This window comes from Eleginops maclovinus, chromosome 8, assembly GCF_036324505.1.
Source record: "Eleginops maclovinus isolate JMC-PN-2008 ecotype Puerto Natales chromosome 8, JC_Emac_rtc_rv5, whole genome shotgun sequence".
Lineage (NCBI taxonomy): Eukaryota > Metazoa > Chordata > Actinopteri > Perciformes > Eleginopidae > Eleginops > Eleginops maclovinus.
Genome location: NC_086356.1, coordinates 2,880,859 through 2,905,629, shown reverse-complemented (window position 1 = coordinate 2,905,629; position 24,771 = coordinate 2,880,859). Strand labels below are relative to the sequence as shown.

Sequence of the window (24,771 nt, the reverse complement as noted above, 5' to 3'; positions counted from 1 at the left end):
TCATTAGAAATCCTAATTACAATTCCAACAATCTAGGATTAAATGTGTGAGAAAACCTTGATAATTGGGGCCAATAGCTCTGGCATTAGCCGCCTAGAGTGGTTAGCAGATGACAGTAAGTAATAGCTGCTATCATTAGCATCATTTCCCAAAAACAGTAGGTGTCTATGCACATTTTTTAAAGTAAAAACCATGTAAAGCTTTTCCTTTTGATCAAATTGGTTCATAAACTTCTAAATGGGCCTACCGTTTATACAGTATGTCATCTCCAAACTGGTTTGAATTGCATTCCTCTGTAAAGTGTTTTCCCATTAAGCTACAGGTGAATCAGATATGGCAACTGGGCAATTAAAGACTTGCAAACACCAAAATTAAGAAGGAATTTAACAAAACGATTAGATAAATAAAGTAAAACTCGTGAATGCGTATAAAAGCGACGAGATGTGGAAAGAAAAGGCACTCTTTATTTCCCAGCAAGCACTTGGATTAGAGATTAGAAAGAAAGTGGTTGTTAGTTCGGAGATACAGACCAACTACAACCAAACACAAATCCTTGAGCGGGATATTAAGGTCTCAGAGTTTCAGGCACAAGCTAATTATCAACCCGTAGGGACAATTTCACAAATATTTGGTTTATAGATTTGATTTTTCTTCATGCTAGCGCCAGAAACCTGAAAGCTTTTTACTGCGGGGATCAAATTAAGTTGTTTTTGTCAACACACTCAAAGGTATTTGGCAATGACGTAAGAAAATAGAGCTTTTCTCAATAATTAAGGCCTCAAAACAGTTGTATATTTAAAGTTACACATTACAAAACATTGAAATACAAACAGAGAAAACACGCCAGAGAAATACCAACATCCCATTCGTTGGTGGTTAAGGAAAACAAACAAACACAAAAGAGACATTGACTGAAGGAGCAGTGAAAGAGATATTGAAGAGTCGTGTTTCTACAGTCAGCAGGCTGAAGCCATGCAGTGCTGCACAGAGAGGGAGGAGACGGCAGGAGGGCAGTCAGCAGCAGGTTGCAAAGCATCAGTGCAGAAAAATACATTTAGGATGAAAATCTGCTGAATGAGGAGGTTAATACCATTTCTTCACCCTATCATCTACTTAAGGCTCTCGGCCAATCATAACTGAGGACAATGCCCTGTAGAAAAGGCTTGGATGTTGGCGGTAACAAGTTGAAAAACCGTTACTGTACGGTATGTATATCATTAATTAGAATATCCGTTTGTGATGTACTTCAACAAACAATGCCTCCTTAAAATGTATGGGTAATAAACTCCAAAGCAACCCACTATGCAGACGATACTCTAATATTCACAGCTAACGAAGAAAGCAATCAGGTCGCTGTAACTGGCAGAAACATTCAGAAAACTAAAGCAGTTCAGTGTTATTATTGACAGTTTAGTCAACAACAGAGCGGCGCCTAAGGAGACAACACAACAGTATAGCATTGTATCTCCGTTAGCATTGCCAAAGAATAAGTGTTAAAACACCTTGAAGTTTTTCCCAGAGTTTCAATTAGATATGAATGTTGACGTGATCAGTATTAAGGAGTCTAAAAATGACATAATTAAAGCACCATCATCTTAAAGGATAAGCTTCCAGATTTGTTCTAGTTGATCAAATATCTACTACTACTACATCTAAGGTAAAGAGTTTGCATTGATCTTTGTCCAGCCCAGTTTTACATTGCATTTCACTTCTCAAGATTTGATTGGCGCTCTCTCAAGTACATGATCTTGTTGCATCCTGTTTTTCTACACTGGTTCAACACTTTTCCAATTAATATATGGCGTCACTTTGAGCTTATCTTGATGAACCAATTCTTATAGATGGAATCATCAAATGACAAAGTTATCATCTGCATTTATTCTGCTAATTTTATATCAAATCTGGTCAACATTTGTGGTTGTGAAAGCAGTTATTCCCGGTGGAAATTGCAGGCAGTGTTTGGACTAAAAACCCAGAAAAATTCAGATGTTTTTAGATGAATCGGTGTGATCGTTAGAGAGTCACCGCAGAAGGTTTTTAGGTAGGTTAAATTATGTGCATGTACCCCCGGCTCTCTGTCTCAGGGTAAATGCTGCAGTATATTAGAGGGGGCCTCCTCATTTATTTCTCTGTGAAAAGAGACTCCATCTCTTTCACAAAGCCTTTGACACACACGCACACACACACACACACACACCAGGTTGGAGTAGTAGGCTGAGCAGAGGTCACGGCCGAGCGTTCCCCCCTGAATGGTGGTGAATAGGCATGTGGCGTGAATAAGTCCACACGCTTGTCACGCTTGGCCTCCATTAAGGCGTGACAATAGCACTAAAACCCCGCCTCCCCCCCAACAACCGAGGGTGCCACCCATGGCACGTGTGTGTGTGTCTTGATTTTTGGTGAGTGAATGTACCGAGCAGTGTGTGTGTGTGTTAGGCAGATGGTGACGGCTGGTTAAAACGTCCCCTACGGAGAACCGGAGCAGGTTTCTCTCTGCAAAGAAAGACTCCAAACTTTCTTTCATCTTCACAGAGAGCACTTCTCCTTTCTCTCCATTTCTATTTGTTCCGTTTCTATAGATGATTCGTCCACCTCTCTTTTGTTGCAACAGTTTAAATCCGCCGCTTCCTGCAGGTCCCTCAATATTTCCTGTTTAAGGGGAGCTATTTCTTATCCAAATTGAGGGTCGGAGGACAAAAAAGGAGTCTGTACAGATCGTGAAGCCCCTTGGGGAAAGCTGTGATTCTAGATTTGGCCTGTATAAATAAAATTGACCTGACCTCCTAAAAAATGTATGACTCGTGAGGCTGAAGAGGAACAAGGTGAGGGACAAAACGGGGAGTTACTTTAGACGCTGAGTTCTGTTGTGAAGACTTTTTTACTATGGATCTTTTAACATCTAAATCTGCTCCGGATACAACTCCACCTAAGGTCAGCACCTTTATACACACACTATGGAGCATCACTGTATAGACCCTCTGACCGGGGAAACGGCAGCTTGCTCCTGTGATGTTCCAGGTTTTTTTATTCTGTAACTCTCTGTGGGTTTTATTGCCGGTGGGCTGCATTATCAAACCCACGCCTCTCCTCCCTCCTATACCCTCCCCCCAGGGCCCTGGGGGTGTGTGTGAGGCCAGCACCCCCTCCCTTTTGTAGTTACCTTGTTTGATCTGGGCCTGTAGCGCCGGGTTGGAGGGCTGAGGGGGGGCAGTCAGCGTCCTGCGAGGAGTCTCCGGGGTTCCTCCTGGTCTGGGAGGCCTGGAGCGGGATCACAAAGAGGAGGCATGAAATATTAAACGGGCAGGGAGGATAGAGGTCCACCAACACACACACACACACACACACACACACACACACACACACACAAATATAAAGAAGCACACCAACAGAAATGCAGCATACATAAAACCATGAGCTCACAATAACACCATTTTCTGCCCCTGCAACCAACTGCTTGAATATCTGTGTGTGTGTGTGTGTGTGTGTGTGTGTGTGTGTGTGTGTGTGTGTGTGTGTGTGTGTGTGTGTGTGTGTGTGTGTGTGTGTGTGTGTGTGTGTGTGTGTGTGTGTTTCTCAGGCTCCAGCCTATTGGATTTTGAGTGCAGGACTGACTCTGAACAGACTGGAGGCGTCTAACTTCCAGAGACACACAAACACTTCCAATACAACAATCGATGGAGGGATCACTAACAGTTGCCGGGCAACAACAACTGCCAGGTATAGCTCTACAATTAACCGTTAAAAAATGGCCAAAAGTTTAATGTCTCCATGCTTTAATGTTCAAAAAGCTCTTTATTTTTCTCATACTGCCTGTGCTGCAGCACCTCTGTCTGAAACCAGAGCCCAGTCTGCTCTGATTGGTTAGCTGGCCGGCTCTGTTGTGATTGGTCGATTTTGTAAACGCTTTTACAGATGCTCAAAGTCACTTTACAGAGGTCATAGAAAAGACAACAGATAAATAAAATAACATTTCGATTAAAAGCCTGTTTGAAGAGGGGAGCTTTGGGGAGCTTCTTGAAGGTGGTGACACAATGCCTTGAAGAGCGAGCGTTACAAAGTGCCATCATCATGTTATAAGGTAAAGAAAGGAGTCCAATGGAGGCATTTCAGGCATTACATTCCCATCAAAGGAGAGATATCTCTATTTTAAATACTACTACGTGTTTAAATGTGCCTCAGGTGTGATTGGACATTGAGCAGATATACTTAAACATAATAATATCCTCAGGAAAAAAAGAGCTTTCTGTGTTGAAGAAGTAGCTTCAACAGAGCAGACAGGGAAGGAAACCAGAGGACAGGCACACGTAGAAGAGTTCTGTGTTTTCCTACTCCGTGTTCGACTTCTGTTTCATCAACAGCGGGACTTCGGGGGCTTGCTTCACAAACAACTCGAGCCCCTCAGACGGAGCTGGTGGAGGGAGTGCACTCGTGGTTGTTGTGATGAAATACTAAAGATAAGAGTTCAGGAGCACTTCTTTTCAAACTCCGAGCATACAGGGAGGCTTTTCTGCTGTCATGAATGTAAGATGGGGAACATGAGAAAGACAAAATCCCAAACACGTTCAAATATTGAGTGTGGACGGCTACAGAGGAAGACCCTGGTTTGAGTTTTATTAGAAAGTCTTCAGCCTCCATCATCTGTAGCCGCACCACCACCGTCTCTGGGTTGGACCGAGGAGAAGTTCTTCTGAGGAAGTAATGAACGGCTTTGAAAAGTTTTCCAGGCTGCACAGAGTCCTCTTTTAGTTCTGATGTTTACTGCTGCCATTTCTCTCTTGGATATCGGCGCCGTCTGCCTTTTCAGATTTGATTGCAACCTGAATTGTTCTCATCATTTCTGACTGAGACTTAATGACACAGCATAATGTGAAGATGTGTTGGTTTTGCTTCTTACACACAGCAAACTTCAAGGTTGGGCAATTGTTTTGGTCTTGAGAAGCAAATGTTTAATCTATTGTTATTTAAAAATGACTTGCAGGAACTAAAGCCTGGAATTATTGCGTGGCTAAATGATAAACAAGGTCAACGGGTAGATGCTAATGACGTTAGCTAATTCGAGTAATATGGTATTTTCATCGTAGCTTGTGGCCGTTGAGATTCTTTTAAATGCAGGGGCAAATTATCTTGACATATTAGCAATTTTTGAAGTGTAAATGCTATCACACAGCCAAAAAAAAAAAGCTAAAAGGCTAAAAAGGTCAGGCTATAAACAAACAACACGGTCACATGGCGGTGTATCGCCACGGCTAAGCTAGCAGCGGTGTCATGCAGTGATGATGTTTATCGAGACACTTAAGGATTTGGATATTCCCCAATGAGGTATTTATACAACAGCTTCAGTTCGTGTTAACCACAGATGTAATTTCAGGCATCCAATCAAAAGCACGCTCAAGAACTTTGAGACGAGGGAACCGGAAGTGGCTAAATGCTAACTTGTTCATTTCAGGGTTTAAGGACTCGTTCCTGTACCACTCAATATTTTGTAGATCTGTCCAATTGGCTCCAGAAGTTTTTTGGGTCTAAGTCCTTTGAAATAATTGATAGGCTAGTTACTCACTAACATAGGACGAATCTCCCCTGAACTCATTTCATCTCAACCTTTTTCAAAAGCCTATAAAAAGAGATTGGAAAACTCTGACAGGCTGTTTCAGATCTAAAATGATACCTGTTTACTAATCGAAGACACAAGTGGAATAAGCTGAACAAAACAACCACTCCCCCGGTGTTTGTTCACACAGCTCTCTCCTCTCCCCTCTCTCCCCTCTCCCCCTCTCGGCCTCCCTGCAGGTATACTGTGAAGGATTGACGAAATAATGAAATGTTGTGTCGGTGTTACAGCAGCAGGACCTCCATGTCAAACACACACACACACACACAAAGTTGACAGTAGTTGAACTTCAGCTGCTGCTGGGCTTCGTGCTTCGAATTCAGTTTCAGTTTTTAGGTTGTTAGTTAATCAGGTTGAATCTTGTTTATCTTGCATGTATATTTAAACACATATACATGCAAGATAAACACATCTTGATCCGTCCCTCTCCGTTTAAACCAAATGCATGGTTTCGGTTTCATTAGCACTGCTCCAAAGATTTCTCAGCAATCTGGGATGTTTTACTGACCGACGTCCATGAGTGTGGATGTCAAAAGCTTTGACTAGTTTTACGACCATGAGAGGTTTTGGACTGTATTAATAGGAATACAATCACCAAATTCTCAATTACTTTAGTTTAATTGTCCAAAAAATTCATGTTTTTCCCCTTTTTTATTGAGATTTTGATCAGATATACTGTCTTCTTTAACCTGGAACATGTTTTTTGGGGACTTTTGGCCACAGAAAAAGTTCCGCACAAGCTTGAAACAGTTCCATTTAAATTATGATCACTCTTAAATGTATATGGACAGACGCTAAGCAACATAATTAAACATAAAAGTAAATTGGGGCTTGTTTAACAACACTAACTATATGAAAATATAAGTTGACAGAGTAGTGCCTTATAGCCTGGATCTCCTCCTAGAGCACCAGTGTGTTTTTTTAAACCAATCACCTCTCAGAGGGGGCGTGGCCAGCAGCAGCTCATTAGCATTTAAAGCTAAAGACACAGAATCAGCACTTTTGGAACAGGGCTGAAACAGATGGGATTATGGGATGCTACAAGGATCTGTTTGGTGTTTCAGTCAATGAGAGACAGGCTCTGTATATATCTGAGACCTGGAATATATTGTTGGAGAAGCGTGTAATAGGGGCTTCCATGTGTGTTACCTGACGGGGGCTTTCTTCATGTGTTCTCCCACGAAGGTGGCGTTGGTCATGCCCATCAGAGTGTTGGCCAGAGAGATGATGGAGAGCAGGTGCTGCGTGGTGACGGCTCTCGACACGCCGTACGTCCCCTTCCCCACGATGTCAGTCAGAGTCAGCTTCAGACCCGTCGCCAGGGACAACTGTCGCAGCAAGGACTCCTGGGAAACAGAGGCAGACAGATGAGCCAGACACCACGGAAGTAAGGTCAGGGGTCAGTTTCAGTCTGATTAGAGAGTACACACAGAACACAGGTGAGACCCCCACAGTACCTTGAAGGTGGGCAGCATGAGGGACATGTGACCTCCTCTGGAGATCAGGCCGAAGGAGATGGGGCAGTGCGGTCTGAGCATGCCCAGTCGCTCCAGACAGATGCCGTCCAGCTGCTCGTTGAGCCCCCATGCGTGCAGGCAGGACATGAAGAGCTTGGCTGTGTCCATCGTCAGGTTGTACTCCAGCAGACTGAGAGACTTGGACTTCTCCTCCCGCCTTCTCATCTCCTCCTCTTCCTCCTCGTCTTCGTCCAACAGGTGCTCCTTGATGGTCTCCTTCATCGTCTCCTTCACCTGGTTTGAACAGGAGACAAGTTTATTTAAAAATAGTTTGCATAGACTATATGTACAAAGCAAAAGAGACAAAACTAAGAAAATAAAGCAAGAAAACATGCAGATTTTTAAAGGTTTGAACAGATTTCCACCTCTCTCCCCTTCTGCGTGCGTTCACTGACCTGTTTAAAGATCTTGTTGGCCAGGAAGGACCCCCCCTTGTCGGCCCCAGCCTGGCTCTTCTGCAGCGTCTCTGGAGACACCAGGGTGGGGCTGGGTCTCTGGGCCTCCTCCGTCAGCAGCTGGATGATCACCGCCTCCACGTCGAAGAACAGCACGTGCATGTCGGGGTCCGTCAGGTTGGTCTTCATCGCCTGCACCACCAGTGCATTGTGGGAGTATTTCGGCAGGTTGCCCTGGAGGGAAAGAGACAAATCAGTCACAAAGGTTAGAGCAATAAGGAATATGGGAGAATCATGTGGTTCACACCTACATTTCACCCTTTGTTTCAGGCAAAGGGAGAAGTATGTGGAGGGAACACAGGGAATTTAGCCTCTGAAGACCATTTACATGCACTAAAACCTATATAACAAACTACGGGAAACCCCTTTAAAACTTAGCTCACCACTCAACACTGACAGGTTGTTTGTGAAACAGCCAGAAAATCTTTCACATGAAACCTTTTATCCATTTTTAATATGAAATACACCCAGAAGTGAAGCTTTAATTCGCACATTTAGCAAAACTAATCACACCACTTCAGAGAATTATGATTTAAATGAGTCCTTTTAATACAAACTATCATTCAGATACACACACACACACACACACACACACACACACACACACACACACACACACACGTATACACACACAACCCATTAGCTGTAATTGCCACCGATACTCCCACATCACTCGATTTTAATTGTATTAGCAGAGACACCTGCGCCGAGCCGTATGCAGAGCAGCGCCTGTTTGTTTACATGTTAATGACCTGATGACTGCAATCAGACAACTGTGATCCTGTTAGAGGCTCACCGTGAGGAAGAGGAGGGAGGAAGGGCGGTATGAAGTGATTAAGGGATGCACGGAGGGAGGAAATAATGGGGGAAAGGCAACACTAGAATGTGGTTCAAGAAGGATTTTCTGTTTGCTTTTCTAAGCTCTGTTTCCTTCAGTGTTATGGATTAGTCACTCTTGCTCTGCTTTAGGTTAGTTCAAGACTTCTGAGATGACTAATTTAACTACTCAAATCATGTTATTTTAAGACACTACTAGAGGTGAATTTCAGCAGGTGGCTCAGAAAAAGACACTGCACCTTTAAGTTAAAGCTGTCTGAATCTTTAATGCCAGTAAAACGGATCAAATTGAACTGGCTGTGTGACAGAAACAGACAGAGAACAATAATTATCAGTAAAGACTCCGGACTGAGCGAAAGACACTATACACCTGCAGCGGAGACACACACACACACACACACACACACACACACAACAACCCTCAGGGAAGACTTGCCTGTCAGAGCATTGATGCTTTGTCGCTGTGTGTGTGCAAAAACGGGGTGCAGGCTGAGTGGAAAACCTAACGTTGCAGTTACTATAACCACGGGTATTTACCATCAGCAGCTCTTATGCAACTATTACCACTGAACCAAGAGCAGAGTAAAGATATTATGCTCAATTTAACTAAAGAAAGTCACTATAGAAAGCTTTATAACTAGACAAAATGAATGAAACGTAAGCTACCAATAAATACATGCAATCCAGCCAGAGCAGCATGTTAATCACTGACATCGTGTGTGTGTGTGTGTGTGTGTGTGTGTGTGTGTGTGTGTGTGTGTGTGTGTGTGTGTGTGTGTGTGTGTGTGTGTGTGTGTGTGTGTGTGTGTGTGTGTGTGCTTTGGATGGAGTTAAAGGGCACTGGATTGTTGTCGACCGATAACGTTATTCCTGCGACGGAGTGACAGGACAGTGGGCTCCCTGCTGCTCGAGCATTAATCCCGGAGCTGTCATGGATCTATAGAAAGCTGGAGGCTGTCTTTGTTTCAGTTGTGGGGTTATTTCTTTCCTTTTTTTAGAGGCGCAGCGATTCCATTGTGATGCGGTCACAGCTGTGTGTTTACAAAGTCAATCACAATCAAGGATAATAAGCAACTTTTTAAGAACAGCTGTTTTTATTCTGGCTCCATTCTGTTCTTGTACCTGTCATTTGTAAATTACATTTTACCCATGAACAAGTTGTTAGATTTCTTGGATTTTTTACATTTGAAAAGCCAAGATATCGGTGCCTCATTCCCACATTTCAGTGTGTGTGTGTGTGTGTGTGTGCGTGTGCGTGTGTGTGGGCCAGAGCATGTGTGTTATCTTGGTGGATGAACACTGCCATCTAAAGGCAGACAGCAACATTACACATAGAATAATGTCTCCTTGCACAATCTGTTTTTGAAAAACGGACACACACACACTCGCAAGCGCACTCGTGCACACACACACACACACACACACTCACACACACACAGTGTCCTATAGCTCCTGGGCAGTACGTCTAAAGGTCATCGTCCTGCAGGGCCCTTCTGGCAAACACCCCTGGAGTCCAACAAATACAGTCAGTCAGTCGCACATGCACATGCACACACACACACACACACACACACACACACACACACACACACACACACACACACACACACACACACACACACACACACACACACACACACACACACACACACACACACACACACACACACACACACACACACACACACACACACACACACACACACACACACACACCCTGTAGTTAAATTTGATTTGCTGATGTCCCTAAAAACTTAAACGAGAATCTGGATTAATCTATTGAAAACAGACCCAAACAAATAATCCTCCCTCCTGATTAAGTAACGCCTGATAAGAATGGCTGTTACTGTATTTTATTCTGAAACAAAACGATGCATTTGTGAGCCGTTAAAGATCGATGCATACAAATGTACTTCTTGTTCATCCTTTAATAAAGAAGGTTTGTTTTAGGACTAAGTACACATCCTCAAATTTAGATTTAGTTCATAAATCCTTTCTGTTAATCATCATTATTTCAGCTCTGTCTCTATTTTATTTTTCCTTCGTGTGACTAAAACATTCACAGATCGGGAAACCTGTGTATTGGAAATGCCTGAGGACAAACACAAAGTCACACACACACACACACACACACACACACACACACACACAAATATGTGAGCACCAACAACAAACATCAGCTGTGAGCACACACAGAGCGAGGGCTGCAGGTGGCTGGATGTGATGTTTGGCTAGATACTCTGACATTTCATGGTCATTATGTGTCATTACACACAGCGGGGAGTACACACTATCACACACTGGGGTAAAGTGGGTGGTTTTGACCCATAATTTGAGTAGATATGAGAGAGAAATGACACAGAGGCAGGAAAAGAGAACAACAGCGAGGTATTTCTGAAAAGAGAGATTGGAGCTGTTGACCTTTTCCAGAAAGGAGCGGTGATTATGAGCCGTTATGGCAGGAAAAACCTGGCAGACACCTCCAATAAATACAACACACGGAGGGAAATAAAGAAGCAACACAAAGGTTATCTGGCAGAAGGGGGAAAAAGGAGAGGAGACAGAATGCTGAGCTAAATGGATTCCAAGTCCAACTATAAAAGTCAAACGTTACAAGCAGCTGAACTAAAGGCTGTTCAGACACTAAATAATTCAGAGCGTTTGTTTTCTGTGCCGGGAGGCCCAGGTGGGTGGGGTCTACTCGGTCAGGGCAGATCACATCATCTGAGGCTGACATGTGAACCTCTGATCCTGGCTGGCCTCTACACAGACTGTCTGCTCCTCAAAACAAAAGGGGTTAGAAATGTTTGAAGTTACTGCTGGATTTTGGTAAAACTTTCTGGAAGGGTGTAGAATCAGACGAGGAGGAATCTTGGATGTATACACTTGCGTTTTCCTTAAACCCCACCTTTGTTTTGACATTGTCACGTCAAATAAATGGAGATGGAACTGGCTTTTAGCACATTTTAAGACTTTTACGTTGGTTTAAATAAGAGCTATTCAAGTGTCCAGCCTTGATAATCGATTTATCTCATTGAAAAAGGATATGCTAATTTACAGAAGTCTATTTCCTAATTTAAGTCAATGTCAAAAAGTATTTTTCGGCCCAATGAGGACCTCTTGAGTAACACTGAAGCTGCAGTACCACCGTTTGGCCACTACAAAAACGGCTGGCTCACTTCCTGGAGTTTGGGGGGAAGAAGCCATACATTTTGGGAAAAATCCAAACCCCTGCATGGACAAAACTTGGTTGAGTCCGAACTATATAATATATAGTATTATAAGTTCAGTGGTGAAAATACACATAAACTGCCGCCTACTTCAGGTAATAAACTATAGATACAAGAACCCCACTCCAAGCCCTCCCTTTAGATCCTAAAACTGTCTGCACACACACCTCTCTGTTCCTTTGCTAGTCATCCCAGGTCATGTACATTTACTTTTCAATTTTAGAAGATTTTTCTTTTTCTAAAGACGTTGTTTAAGAATATAATTCCATTTACGTTAAACCACTTAAGCTTCTCTAGTAAGTAAAGTACAGCTCACAAAAATAAACCCTGCAGATGTTTTTCTACCGTTCTGACATTTAAGATCGTTCATAACTCCCTGAGTCACCAACACACACACACACACACACACACACACACACACACACACACACACACACACACACACACACACACACACACACACACACACACACACACACACACACACACACACACACACACACACACACACACACACTATAGGGCTGACCTTTGGGTTGGCTGCAGCACAGTTTTAATTGGTCTGTGACTTTAGCCAGCTTCTGACCAGTGTGTGTGTGTGTGTGTGTGTGTGTGTGTGTGTGTGTGTGTGTGTGTGTGTGTGTGGTGTAGAGACAAATCAAATCTGAATCAATTCAAACTCAACATTAGGAGTCAGTACAGTGACATTTGACAACTCTTCAGCCTGCAGTCTCAGTAAGTGCTCACTGTCTTTACCAAAACCTAACTACACCAAGCATAGACCGATCCAATCAGTGGTAAATGCCAATTAAACAATTCAGTGTGACATCTCAATTAAAGACTCATCCCCCAGCAGTTATTCACTTGGCTGAAAGTCATTTGTAGGAGCCATTTATGTTTTATTGTTGCCATGTCATTTTATGGTGTGTGATTAGCTGAAGGGGGGTACTAATGGGAGCATTAGTAACAGGAAATGGAAAGGCAGCTAGAGAGCACACATGCTAATAGACGCCGCAGGGCTACAGAAGCTAACAGGCGCTAACAGACGCTAATAAACCCTAATTTAAGCTAAAAGACGCTCACAGACTCTGCACAACTACAGACGCTAAAAGATGCTAACAGAACAGCACTGGCAGAATTGAACACCTGGTATTGTACAACTACTTCAATAAACAGCAAACTCAGCTAGATATTCCCACTGAAATCATCTGTTTGAGTCTGCATCTGATCAAGTTTACCATCTACCCATGTTATAATGGCATACAGAACATATGGGACACATAAATACCCATGATATCATCCACCTCTCTTCTGCAGCAGTGTGACAGTGTGTCGTGTGTGTGTGTGTGTGTGTACCTTGTCGGCGTTGTCTGCAGCCAGCAGGTTGGTGGCGAGCGTCTGCAGCTTGTGCGTGGCCATGTTCTTCAGAGCTGCCAGGCTGCGGCGGGTCATGGCCTGCTTCAGGTTCACTGCGGAGTGGCTCAGAGCGTCCACGGTGGCCGGGGCCAGCTCGTCACAGGCGTTCAGGATCTCTACCGCCGTGATCCCCATCACACAGCGGTCCAACGCTCCTGGGAACACAAAACACACGTGGAATCAAACCTTCAATACGGGGGCTAATTACTGGAGAGGAATCCAGATTGGCAGGCTAATGTTCAGCCCGTGCTCACCGGTATCCATCTGCCAGACGTAGACGGAGCCGTCGGAGCAGCCCACCACCAGGTAGTCATCCGCCGGACGCCACTTGATGACCTGGATGGGGAACAGGTGTCTCGACGCCAGCATGATGCACTTCCTCTCTCGGAGACTGAGCAGGCCGACAGAGTGGTCGCTGGCCACCGAGCAGACGCAGTGCTGCACCCGAGTCTGCAGAGGAACCGCGGGTTGAACATTTTTAACAAAGGTAGGCAACACACTACAGAAAAACTCCAGACAGGAAAAGAGAATGTGTCAGAGGTCTTACGCTGCAGTTCTCCGGCGGGACGATGAGCTGGGTGATCTCTCCTCCGTGGACGCAGAAGATGTGCTTCATCTCTCCGGTGAAGATATCCCAGACGATGACAGAGAAGTCCACTCCTCCGGACACCAGGGAGCGCTGGTCGTAGCGCGGGGAGATCTGGTACGGATACAGGACGCACGTCACCTTGTTGCGGTGTCCTCGTAGAGTACGGTGGGGCGGCCATCCTATGGGACGGACAGACAGAAGCAACACTCAGAAAGATGTAGATAAAGATGGATAACTTTCAGATTGTTTGAACCACCACTCAACCTTCTGACCGGGTATAGTTCATTTAAAAACAATGAAAGTTAGTCTCATTTCGACCTCAAGTTTTTTTAAGCTTCTCTATATGTTCATCTCCCTCCTCCCTCCCTCTCTCCCTCACCTCTCCGCAGCATGTGCTCCCCCTGCAGCAGCTGCACGATGGCGGTCTGAGTAGCAGGAACTAGGATTATGCTGCCGTCCTCTCTGCCGCACACCAGGCGACCCTGAGAGGGGATGTACACGCTTGCCGTCACCTGAGGGAAGCACATACAGAGAGTCAGGAACAAACAAACTAAGAGGGCGATTATCCATTATCTAAACTTCAGTATGCCACGCTAACTTCCGGGTTGCCACACAGAAACACGTCATCATTGCATAACTCATTTGTCGGGGTTCAAACCTTGATGGGTCCATCTTTCCCAGGCAGAGCGCTGAGCTGGTCAATGATCCCTGAAGACACGGGGGTCAACTTATCAAACGACTCCTGGAGACTGATGGAGGACGACACCTGCAGCTCTGCACAGAGGAAGAGAGAGGCACAGATATAACAAAACAAACATAAATAAGAAGTTATTTGTTTCTAGACCGGCCTTAAGGCGGAGTTATAGAACCTGGTCTTGTTCATTTGTACTAGAGGCAATTTTAAAATAGCCTATTCCTTAAAATTAAATTCATAATATTCAAATCCTGAGCTCTGTAAGAAAAATAAATATCAAAAATGTAATGTTTTATCAGTCAACAGCGCAATGACACATCCGGGCCACTAGATGTCACTCACCTTCATAAAACATATCACCAATTCTTTTCTTTTTTTAAAGGTCCAAATAGATCCTAAAGTTTTCATATTTTAAGCCAAAAGTAAACATACTTTGGACAATTGATTGACTGTGAAGCACAGAATAATTATGTTGAATTTATATTGGTACATTTTAGATTTTACAGTGAATTCTATATCAATGATTACTAATTGCTGATGGATAGAAGTTGGTTCTTAAAGATCCTTCTGTAACCTCACCGTATGGACAGTCAGCGTCTCTCCAGAGAAGAGAGTCTTTACCTGCGGCGGTGGACAGCGGCTGCAGGGGCGAGGTGTCGGGGATGCTCCACATGGACAGTCTGCCCGCTGAGTCCCCCTGGATCAGCAGCTTGTGGAAGGGCTCCCGTCGGCCGAAGAAGAACCGAGTGACGGGAGGACAGATCAGGAGCTGGGGGGAAAAGAACATGTCAACATCTGAAGCCCTGAATATCCACAAAAACACCTGGAGAAGCAGTGTTTTGAGACTTAATCTCCATGCCATATGGGCCAAAAACACAGCAACAACACAGCAAACTGCAGGGAAGCAGAAACATAGGTTCAGCTGGATGTCGCCGCTGTAGTCCCATGATCACAGCCAAAGTGTGAAGACACACTGTCTACTAATATCAAGGTGAGTTTCCCTTTGCAGCACTGTGAGGTGTGACGCCTGTCCACTGAAGGAGATCATGGACAACATCAAGAGCTATAGACGTGGACAGCTGTGTCAAATCTATCGCTCTGGATACACGAGAGCGTGACTTCTCCAGACATAAAAGGGGGGGGGAAACTCACCAGGGCTCGAACGCTTGAGAGGAACCAGGTGGAATGAGGTCAGTTTTGATATAAGATTTATAAACAAAACCTGGGATGATTTTGTGTCCAGGACGATATGTGAGGAGGACTTCATGCATATTGTTTCGCAAGCCAGCTAGGCTTACAAGGCTTCCTGCTGCAGGTGCTGTGACATGGTGCCTTGTGAGCCAATCAAAAGTCTGCTGCAGCCCTAGCCTAATTACTAGCCTTTGTTCACATTTTAAACTGCAATGTGATCAGTCCAGAGGTAACTGAGGATGGGCGGTGGTGATGGGAGGAGGGCAGCATAGCTTTTCAGTCTTAAAAAAGGGACAATCCACCCCGAAACACACTAATGATTCCTGTGTAGAACATCAGTACTAGTCAATAATAATCATGTGAAGAACACACTGGATTAGTATTCACCAGTCAGTTAGTCTGCAGTATCATGCTGTGACTGTAGTTACCACCCTGACTGACACACACACACACACACACACACACACACACACACACACACACACACACACACACACACACACACACACACACACACACACACACACACACACACACACACACACACACACACACACACACACACACACACACACACACACACACACACACACACACACACACACACACACACACACACACACACACACACACTAGATAAAAATCCAGGGACATACACATTTTTTCCGTGGAATGCAAATGTGCAACTAGATGTGGATTTGTGCTGGGAAACGTGAATGAAGTTTATCAACTTGCCCGAGAAGTTCCCACAACACTGTGTAGTGAAAGCCTATCAGCGTTGAGATACTCTCCTCCCCACATTGCAGGTAAAGAGTCTGTGAGCACCATAATAAATGCAACCAACAGAGAGCCCCTACGCTGCATTTCTGCTCATTTATCCTCCTAAATGCTTCACAATGGCCCTTTTAAATCAACCTTCCCTGCATGCGTCTAAAATTAGAAATGAAACAGGGAACATGAGCCTCTGGAATATATAATCAAGCACAAAACTCCATGATGTGGACTCCAGGATCCAGCGGGTCATTATCTTTGTTAAAAAGCAGCTCGGAGACTTTGCATGCATCTTCATCAGTATGAAGACAGATGAGGAGGGTGATGGTGCTTTTTTTTTAGAGGAGAAGTTTAGTTTTTAGTGGGAAGAGAGCATGAAATCAGGTGAACCAGAATGAGTTCAGTCTCTTAAGTCCGGCAGGAAGGAACCTGGGACAGGAGCAAACCAAACAGGCACTTGACTCTCAACGGCATCCACCCAGCGGCTTACGGTTCCACCTTACACACTGGTTGGTTCTTTGTAAACAAAAAGGAGGTTGAATTGTTGTATACCCCTTTTCCATCGAGGCAGTTTCAGGCCCATTTGTGAACCAGTTTTCTGGTCCGAGCGCCACATATTTCAGAGGTTATGATCAGTTCATGGCGAGAGTAGAAAGTTGTAGTCGGGCTAGCTTCGGTGGCTAAGCTACCATAGTGCATGTAATACGAGAGAAACTTCCCGCTATCCTTAATTCAAGGTGCTATGTTGTCAATTAAAGGAAGAATATATCTAATTTATGGGGGAATCTGCATCAGGGAACATTACTGGTGTGGCAGCATGACTGTCAATTACTTTCAGGGAATACAGTATAAGCCAATCACCAGTGGAGAACGAGTGGTGAGCCCCTTTAGCGGGCAGCTTAACCGTACTTGCTAAATATGAGCCACATGATTCTAGTCAAGAGCATAACGTTGGAGAAATTCAATCCAATCTAGATGATAGCAAATGAACACAGCCTTAAATGACTTTGCCTTTGTTGTCGCTGTGACGGATAAACATGCTGCTAATTAAATGGTGCCGTCATAACGGGTCTCCTCTCTGGCTCGAGGAAAGGCAAATGGCTTTTCGTCGGGTTGCAATTAGTCTCGGTGTTGAACTAGAATGGAACTCCTTTGGGTGGAAAAGGGGTATCTGAGGCTCCCCGACTGCAGTTATGCAAGGCAAACTAGCATTAGTGTTTACACTGCAAAGCCCTGCAGTTTTCATACAGGTAAAAAGGAAGACTCTATTACTATTAGACCCACTTGGTATTTTATCACTCAGCATGCAAGATTTTTGTTTCAAATGCATCAATTTAGCATGGACGTTCAGAAAGGATCAAAGACCCTGGGTGAATCTAACTTCTCCCCCCCCAATTGTCTCCAAGCTGCAGGGTGGATGTGTGTTTGGCAGCTTGCTCCTCTCAGGTCCTCACGTTGTGGCTGAGCTGCACATACAGGAAGCTATACTTAATTTGTCTTCATGCAAGGTACATTCATACTGGTCTTCACTATAACATCTATCACCCCCTGACCGCAACCTCACTTCAAAAAGGACCATACCATTTTTTTCAGGGATTTTTCGTATTTTCAGTGCAAAAAAAAAAAATGATTCAAATGTTGATTAAAAGGGAATCCAAACATTGAGCAAAATAAACATCAAATAAATAAAATAATTTCTAAAATCGTTTAGAGACAAATGTTCTGTAACTGTGGTATAAAAATAGGACGAATTCAAAAAGTGTATAATGCCAAATCATTGCTATGGTCCTTTTTCAGAGTAGTATTATGCTTCACGTTTACCTGATGTAGCAAATCTAATTTATCATTTTGCATACCCATATTTCTTTTTTTGAATGCCCCGAAGACGTGCAAAATAACGTGAGTTTGCAAATAATGATTCTCCAATTTAAAATAAAACCTTTGATTTCCACTTAAGGTTTACTGCAATGCTATTGCTTTTGTAATAGAGTGGTGCAGGAATGAGTTACGGAGATTAGTCAGCATTTCAGCACTTCCTGTTCCCTTGTCTCAAGGCTTTGAACGTGTTTGTGGTTAGATGTCTGGAATAGGATCTGTAGTCAAACACAAGCTTAAGAAAAATCCTGTTTTAGGATAGCATGAAGAAGCTAAGTGAGACGACTCAACGCCATCCCACCTAGCATTAGCCACCTTTAGCTAAGCGGTGAAGTCATGTGACCGTGCTGTAGTTCCTTTAACCTTCCTGTTGTCCTCAATTTGACCGTTCTTAAATCCTTTCATGAACAATAAAAAAAAACATGGAAGATTCCACAATGTTCTTTGCAAGTGAAGAAATGATGATCACTACTTTGATTTAGGGATGTTTTATTCAAATGTAGAGCATCTGGGGTCTTCCAGAGTCAGTTTAGTCATCTCTTTGCCTTTTATTCACTATGAAATAAAGTGTAATTTTGTATAAATGAGTTATTTTGACCATAAATTCATGAAAATGGTGGTAATAAGTCAGAATTATTTGGCTTTTTGATGCTTAACATAAATTAAAGTTATGATTTGAATAGGTTTAATAGTATTTTTTTAATAAAAGGTGTAAGTATCATAAACATGTGTTTGCCAAAGATCCTATTTTGTGCAATAATCCAAGTTCCAATTGAAAGATCTCATTGCTTTTGTCAATGCTAGTTTCCCGGTGGTGCTATAAAACACTTCATCTCTGCAGCACTTTATAATGTTCGTTTAATTTTTAGCAGCTCAGCCGAGAACGTGAAGCTTGTCCTTCCTGCCTCTGGTGTTCAGAGTGCACTTTCTGGGGCTTACTGGTGCCTCTAGAGGCCGGTGGTGGTAAAGCAGCTCTGGGGTGTAGAGCTTCAAGTCGCACCCGCTGGCAGGGAGGCACATCACCTCCATAACCACCTCCTCCTCCTCCTCCCCCTCCTCACCTCCTTCTCCTTCCTTCCCAGAGGAAGGTCAAAGGAGGGAGGGGGCATGGCAGCGTCAGGACAGAAACATAAAAAAGGCACAACAGAAATAACAAAAAGGCACAGACAACAAATAAATAAAAGACATGTTTTTCTTGCTAAACCAAACCAAAGTTACTAGGCGAGTATTACACAGATACTGAGACTCTCCCCTAGCTGAACACCAGCATAGACCACACATTTAGTAATAATGCAAACTCTTCCACTTTCAATTCCTCCATGGTGTCTTGGTTGTTATGGTATGATGTACATCCCCCAAATTTTAGATTGGTACTGCTATTGGCAAATACTCAAGCTGCAGTATGAAGCAATCTGTCATTTTGCCAATGCTTTCTGAAGGGTGTGAACAACACACACATATAGCTAAGACCATCATCATCATCATCATATCAAACTAATCCTCTTTAGAGTATCGATTATCTGTGGATATATCCATCTACTATTGGAGGTTTGAACTGACTGAAGTGAAGTCACCAAACAACAGAAACATCCTTGCATCATTGTCTTTTTTCCAGATGTGCAGATCTGTCTGTGTTTTAATATACAAACGATAAAAAGGACCGACCTGTTTGTCTAAGCGGTCGGCGATGCTGTAGACCAGCGGAGGGATGGCGCCTTCTTTGGTTTTCCCCACATCACTGCGGAAATGTTCACTGGCAGGCAGACAGCTGAGGAACACACACACACACACACACACATTTAGTTTTACAGTGAAGAAAGTAGTGGAGAAAAGCTGCTTCCATGTATTTTTGGGGGGACTTTTAGAATATTAAGAAGTACAAGAGAGAGCCAGTTGTAGAAGATACAGGAGTTTTGATTTTGTTAGTGTTGACACCATCCGGTAACACGTGTTTACCTGGCGGGCAGCTTGTAGATGTAACTGCAGCCGTCTTCCGTCCAGATGATGACTCTGTCCGCGGCGATGAACTCTCCTCCGGTCCAGGCCTGGTCGTTTTCACTGGACACTGAGCAGAGGAGCGAGTAGTCACCTGCGTCGAACACCTGAGTCACACAGGAGAGAGAGAGAGAGAGAGAGAGGTACACACATCTGCATTAAGGAGAGACACATCTGTTTCTTTACTGGTCAAGTTTAGGCTTTTTTCCCCCTGTCGTCAGACACAGGAGGATAAAAACAACTCCTTAATTCCCCTGTAGATCCACTCTATCCCAGGACGTGTAGTATTACTCGCTGTACTGCAGGTACTTGTTGTGTAGTATTACTCGCTGTACTGCAGGTACTTGTTGTGTAGTATTACTCGCTGTACTGCAGGTATTTGTTGTGTAGTATTACTCGCTGTACTGCAGGTATTTGTTGTGTAGTATTACTCGCTGTACTGCAGGTACTTGTTGTGTAGTATTACTCGCTGTACTGCAGGTATTTGCTGTGTAGTATTACTCGCTGTACTGCAGGTACTTGTTGTGTAGTATTACTCTGTGTTCTGCTGGCTCTTACCCTCCAGTACTTGGAGCAGACGACCAGCAGGCTGCTCTGAGTGAAGGTGCAGAAGGAGATACTCTGACAGCCCTGACAGTAGATGGGTTTGGACTCCTCTTCAAACACAGGGTCCAGGTCCTACACACACACACACACACACACACATCAGCTGATATTTATTTTTGATCATATTGGTCTTTTATTATAGTATTAAGACATTTTATTACAGTCATAACAATACTGTAGAGGTCTGTGTTCACTTCAGAATCGAAAATAGAATCAATTATTATTCCAAAGGGAAATTGGGTTTTCATTACAGTAGATCCATTAAATTAAAATAATATCATAAGAAATAATAATTAAACAATATATAAATAAATAAATATACAAACATAAAATCCATTATCAATAAAAAACATATCACAATTCAAAAATGTCCACATTGTACTTCCATTATAACAACAATAGCAATGTTATGATATAAAAAAACAGGTCTGACACCAAATTGAATCATTCATGTAATGAAGAAATATCTGTAAAGGGGTTTACCTGGATCTTGCTGACCTCCGCTGTGATGATCCACACCTTCAAAATCCCCGTCACTGACACCGCCACCACCGTGTCCTCTACACAGAGACAGAGAGAGGGCCTCGTGGTTAGACACAAATACTCATATTGTTCTTTAGACCAGACCTCCTATAGCTTAAAATATCTATTTCCCTCCAACACTAATCTATAAACAGTCAAACCAGAGAAGCTGCGAATTGTGTAGCTGTCTTTTATATAATCCTGAGTTTCTGACCCTGTGTGCGGTGGGAGCGGATGATGCTCATGGAGCTGATCCAGTCGGGGGAGATCTTGGACACCAGCGAGTACAGGACCTCCAGGCTGGTGGCGTCCACCACAAGGATTTCTGGGTAGTGTCCGTTGCAAAGCAGACGTCCCTCTTTCTCGGTGCCGATGGAGAACTGGTAGAACTACAGAATAGGAGACAGAAATATGAGGAGGGATGGGAACAGGAGGAAGTCAATTCTCACTCAAAAATGAAAACAGAAAGAGAAGAGTTCATGGGATTAACTACTTACCGTATTTTCCGGACTATAAGGCGCACTTAAAAGCCTCACATTTTCTCAAAAAACAACAGTGCGTTTTATAATCCCGTGCGCCTTATATATGGATTACGGTAATTCTGGTTGTGCTTACTGACCTCGAAGTGATTTTGTGTGGTACACAGCTCTCACGGCGCTCTGTCAAAATGTTTTAGTACGACTTTGGTAAACTACAAAGCCGCACTGCTTGCAGCATTACGGCTACCGTAGTCAGGAGCGTCGCGGAGTTGCACCAAATGGCACCGGTCAAGAGACACGCTTACGACGCGGACTTCAAACTCGAGGCTATCAGTCACGCAGTAGAACATGGGAATAGAGCAGCTGGGAGAGAATTCAACATTAATGAATCAATGATACGTATTTTACGTGTTATAACTGAAGTTATTACTGACTTATCTGACTGTTTTGTTTCTGTTATATAATTAATAATTATATAATATGTATCCGTTTTACGGCATGTAGAAAAGGAGTGTGTAGGAGAGCGACATGCGGGGTGGGCGTGTGTGTGCGGAAGAAGTAGTTTTGGTAAAGTGAAGTTGTTGCCAGGTTGGCTGCGTTGTCGGCGAAGACAATAAAAAAGGATTACTCCAGCTCCGCTGTATCCCCCTCCTCTTTCCTCAGAGTGTCACATACCCAGCTGCTCTTCACTACGGTATAGAGCATAACAACGCTGGAGGTAATAACATTTCGCTTAATGCGCCTTATAGTCCGGTGCGCCTTATATATGAAAACATTTCGAAAATAGACCATTCATTGACAGTGCGCCTTATAATCCAGTGCGCCCTATAGTCCGGAAAATACGGTAACTAAAATAGTGTTTCCATTCAAAGGAGAGAGTGAGAGAGGTGGGTTTGACATGACTTTGTTGTACTTGTGGAATAAATGCTGAGGAAATGTATGTTTGTTAAAATGAAGTTAAAATCTAAGCTACTTTATTACAGTTGTTGCACATTTGGGCGTGATGATACTGAATGAGACGAGGCCAGCATTAGAATAGCACCTTATATGTTCATTTAGAGTCCTACCTGTATGCTAGTGTGAGCACAGGCCAACTTGGTGAACTCAATACAGCGTCCATCGTTCACATCCCATAAACACATCTCTCTGGAAACATAGACAGAGAGGAAGTTAAACATAGTAGGAAAAAGCTATTTGGACACACAAAATGACACATTTTCTGTCAAAATAGTAGCAAACTAAAGCCATCTATAAATAATCATCTGCGTAATAAAAGCCTGGACTCACCCGCTCTCTGACGCGCTGACGATGTACTGTTTCTCACTGCATGCACTGGCTTTAGACAGACAGGTGATGGAGGCTGTGTGACCAAACAACATGGCCCGGGGACAAATCTGAGGGAAAAAGACATATGGAAAAAATATAAAAGGGTTAAAAAAAAGAGTGCTATGTGACCAACACACACACACCACCACCTCCGCCCTGATCAGTACCTCCAGCTCAGTCGTCATGTCCCAGATGCAGATCTGTCCGTCGTGGCAGCCGGTGATGATGGTGTTGAAGTTGTCCATCACCAGCAGGCTGCTGATGCAGTGGGTGGGAGCGGTGCGGCCCCATAGCACTATGGGTAGAACCAAGTTGTTCCCCGACATGATGCAGATGTTTCTGGAAGGAGAGAGGGACAGGTAAACAGAGTGAAACAGAGGGACGACACGACACGAGACAAGACAATGATCTTGATTAATTGATCTGCAGCGGAGCTAGTAGGATTACCAGACACAGATACAACTTCACCCTTGGCAACACCAGTCCAGAAAAAAAAGGCTCAGATCAGTATTTAGGAGATACATGAGTGCATCATGGAGTTTTCTTTTATATATATCTATTACTATGCATATTTTAAAATGAACACACCTTCTAGAAAATGCACAGTGTTTCCTTCCCTGTTTTTTTTATGATATATGTTTAAGTTTATGTATAGCTTCTTAAAATTTAGATGAGAACTGTACGAATTTCATTGTACAGTACAACAGCATGTTATACTGTAAAAATGAAAATAGCATATCTCGAATCTTGAAAGCAAGGTCTGCTAGTTTCTTGATCTTCTCCTCTATAAACTCATTACTTGATGTTAATATTGTCCCTGTTTACATTCATCACAATCAACCACACTGATTTGAATTGAATAGCGTTACACAGTCAATGGGTCACGACTGTCCTGTAGGGACTCTTTGACAACACACAGTTTATCCAAACATCATCAGTGTGTGTGTTCATACATTTACATAATTAACCTTGACGTTGCATGCAGGTTTGCAGACTGTGCAGCTGCGTGCAGAGAAACAGGGGAAACATGTAATAGCGTCAGATGCAGGTCACTGATACCAGGTAGAAAGTCAGGAGCAGCTGGAAATTATGCAGAAAATGTAAGCTTAAATCTCGTTATTATGGATGAGGACTGATTAACGGTGCAGTGATCTATGAGGCGCTAAAGCTATACCTGCAATGTCGCCACTTCCGGGGTAACGATACTGCTAACTGAACCAAAACACGATGTTGAAAACGCGTAATATACGTACCACAGATAAATCACTCCTGGAACATGTCCTTGTAATTGAAGGCTTATCGAAGAAAGTGTCCCTCCTTGGCAAAATGAAATTGAAATTGTCCTCCTTATCGTCTTATTTAGCTAGTCCGTCAGACAGACCGATCTGTTCGGTCAGCTGATCACCTGACAACCAAGAGCTGCATCCGGTTTTGTGTTTTCAAAGTAAAGTCTTGCAGTTTTCGTGGACCGAGGAGGACACGAGAAGGTTCCTCGTTAAATAAATCAGCCAATAACACAGAAACATCTTACCCTATGAAAATGAAAGTTCGTCTTGGGCATTATAAAACAACAGTCGAATAAATTAATACAATAATAATCATAAAACACTAAATTATCAATAATCTCCGCTTTTATTTTGAAAGGTAAAACAACGAATGA

The 24,771-nt window shown here is 43.4% G+C and overlaps 1 protein-coding gene across 1 annotated transcript in view; it reads right to left on the bottom strand.

Annotated features, from left to right (window-relative positions):
• The window catches only part of LOC134868531 (WD repeat-containing protein 7), a 72,043-nt gene extending 47,508 nt beyond the window's left edge, over positions 1–24,535 (bottom strand). Inside the window, 19 exon segments of the mRNA XM_063889736.1 lie at positions 3,161–3,258; positions 6,758–6,954; positions 7,066–7,359; positions 7,521–7,754; positions 13,004–13,218; positions 13,318–13,513; positions 13,611–13,831; positions 14,032–14,164; positions 14,311–14,426; positions 14,968–15,115; positions 19,849–19,951; positions 20,140–20,285; positions 20,737–20,856; positions 21,268–21,344; positions 21,521–21,695; positions 22,853–22,931; positions 23,073–23,179; positions 23,279–23,450; positions 24,365–24,535. Coding sequence (XP_063745806.1) covers positions 3,161–3,258; positions 6,758–6,954; positions 7,066–7,359; positions 7,521–7,754; positions 13,004–13,218; positions 13,318–13,513; positions 13,611–13,831; positions 14,032–14,164; positions 14,311–14,426; positions 14,968–15,115; positions 19,849–19,951; positions 20,140–20,285; positions 20,737–20,856; positions 21,268–21,344; positions 21,521–21,695; positions 22,853–22,931; positions 23,073–23,179; positions 23,279–23,437 — 2,818 coding nt within the window. The 5' untranslated portion in view covers positions 23,438–23,450; positions 24,365–24,535.
• Between the last annotated feature and the right edge of the window lie 236 nt (positions 24,536–24,771).